Below are 1,497 nucleotides of genomic sequence, written 5' to 3' on the forward strand. Positions count from 1 at the left end.
CTTCTGGTTGATATACAATAAACCTACATCATTGCAGGAAATACATTCTATAATGTATAAACTCTAAAGTACCCAGTTGAGATTGTTAGTTTCACTGAAGCTTCTTGGATAACTCACAGTTTGAGTATGCCGATTGTATGGATCAATTATTACATCATGTTAGACTGACACAACACATGAATACCTTTTCATAAAGAAACACAAGTTCTATTCTATGTTTTACATACACGCAACTTACAAATGTAAATTATAACATGGATTTTGGAAACCAGACCATGTTTACAGAATTCATCCTGATTGGATTTTCTCAGGACTTACAGACAAGAATATTGCTTTTTGTTATGTTCTTATTAATGTATGCACTGACCATTACAGGGAATAGTCTTCTGATCTGTATTATTATCATCAGTCCTAAGCTGCACACACCTATGTACTATTTTCTCTGCAATTTATCCTTCCTGGATTTGTTTTTCTCATCTAGTTCTCTTCCAAAAATGTTGCTAGATGTATTTGCTAAGAGAAGGAGAGTTTCCATCATTGGGTGTCTGGTACAGATGAAGATTGGTCTGTCTCTAGGAAGTACTGAGTGTCTACTACTGGCAGTGATGGCATATGACCGTTATATTGCAATACGCTTCCCTTTACATTATACCATATATATGAATTGGAAGACATGTAAAATCATTACAGTCATTATGTGGCCAGGAAGTTTTATTTTATCTGCTATTCCCACCATAAAACCTCTTGTGTTCTGTAGAGAAAACATTTTGGACCACTTTGTCTGTGAGGTGTTGGCTCTTCTAGAGCTAGAATGTGGTGATGTCACCTATCATAAAACAGCTATATTTGTTGTTAGTTTATTTACACTAATGGCTCCTCTTGTTTTTATTGTAGTGTCTTATATTTGTATCATTAGATCAATATTGAAAATCCACTCAGCAGGTGGAAGGTCTAAAGCTTTTTCAACATGTGCTTCCCACCTGATTGTGGTTTTTATGTTTTTTGGGACAATTATGACCATGTATATGGGACAATCAAAATGTTTTTCATCCAGCCTGAAGTATATTTCTCTTATTTATGGTGTTTTGACACCTGTGTTAAATCCTTTGATATACAGCTTGAGAAATAATGAAGTTAAAGAAGCAGTTCAGAAAATATTGGCCAAGCCTTCTGCACCATGGACAGTAAAATTATTTCACCAACAGCACAAAAAGATGTAATATTCACGCATGAAATTAAGAATTATATAATATTAAACAATTCTCAAGTGAACAAAAGTACCACCTCCCAAATATACGCAGTATAACCCCACTAAGAACAAAATAAACTAATGCAAAATCGTTTATATGTGAATTGGAGCACGCAGTCTAAAACTCTAACTGTAAGAGTCACCACTTCTTCTGTGAAATTCTTCATAGCCACTCTGTCAGTCTCTACATTGGCTGCCTGTTTTTCAACGAATCCAATATAAAATTCTTCTATTGACATATAAGGCCA

At 34.5% G+C, this 1,497-nt stretch overlaps 1 protein-coding gene across 1 annotated transcript; it reads left to right on the forward strand.

The window, feature by feature from the left end:
• The first annotated feature begins 254 nt into the window (after nt 1-254).
• On the forward strand, nt 255-1,220 carry LOC142142557 (olfactory receptor 13C9-like). Its single transcript, XM_075200437.1, has one exon. It carries the CDS (start codon nt 255-257, stop codon nt 1,218-1,220), a length of 966 nt encoding a protein of 321 aa, XP_075056538.1.
• Nucleotides 1,221-1,497: the final 277 nt, after the last annotated feature.

Source organism: Mixophyes fleayi, chromosome 3 (assembly GCF_038048845.1).
Source record: "Mixophyes fleayi isolate aMixFle1 chromosome 3, aMixFle1.hap1, whole genome shotgun sequence".
Classification (NCBI taxonomy): Eukaryota; Metazoa; Chordata; class Amphibia; order Anura; family Limnodynastidae; genus Mixophyes; species Mixophyes fleayi.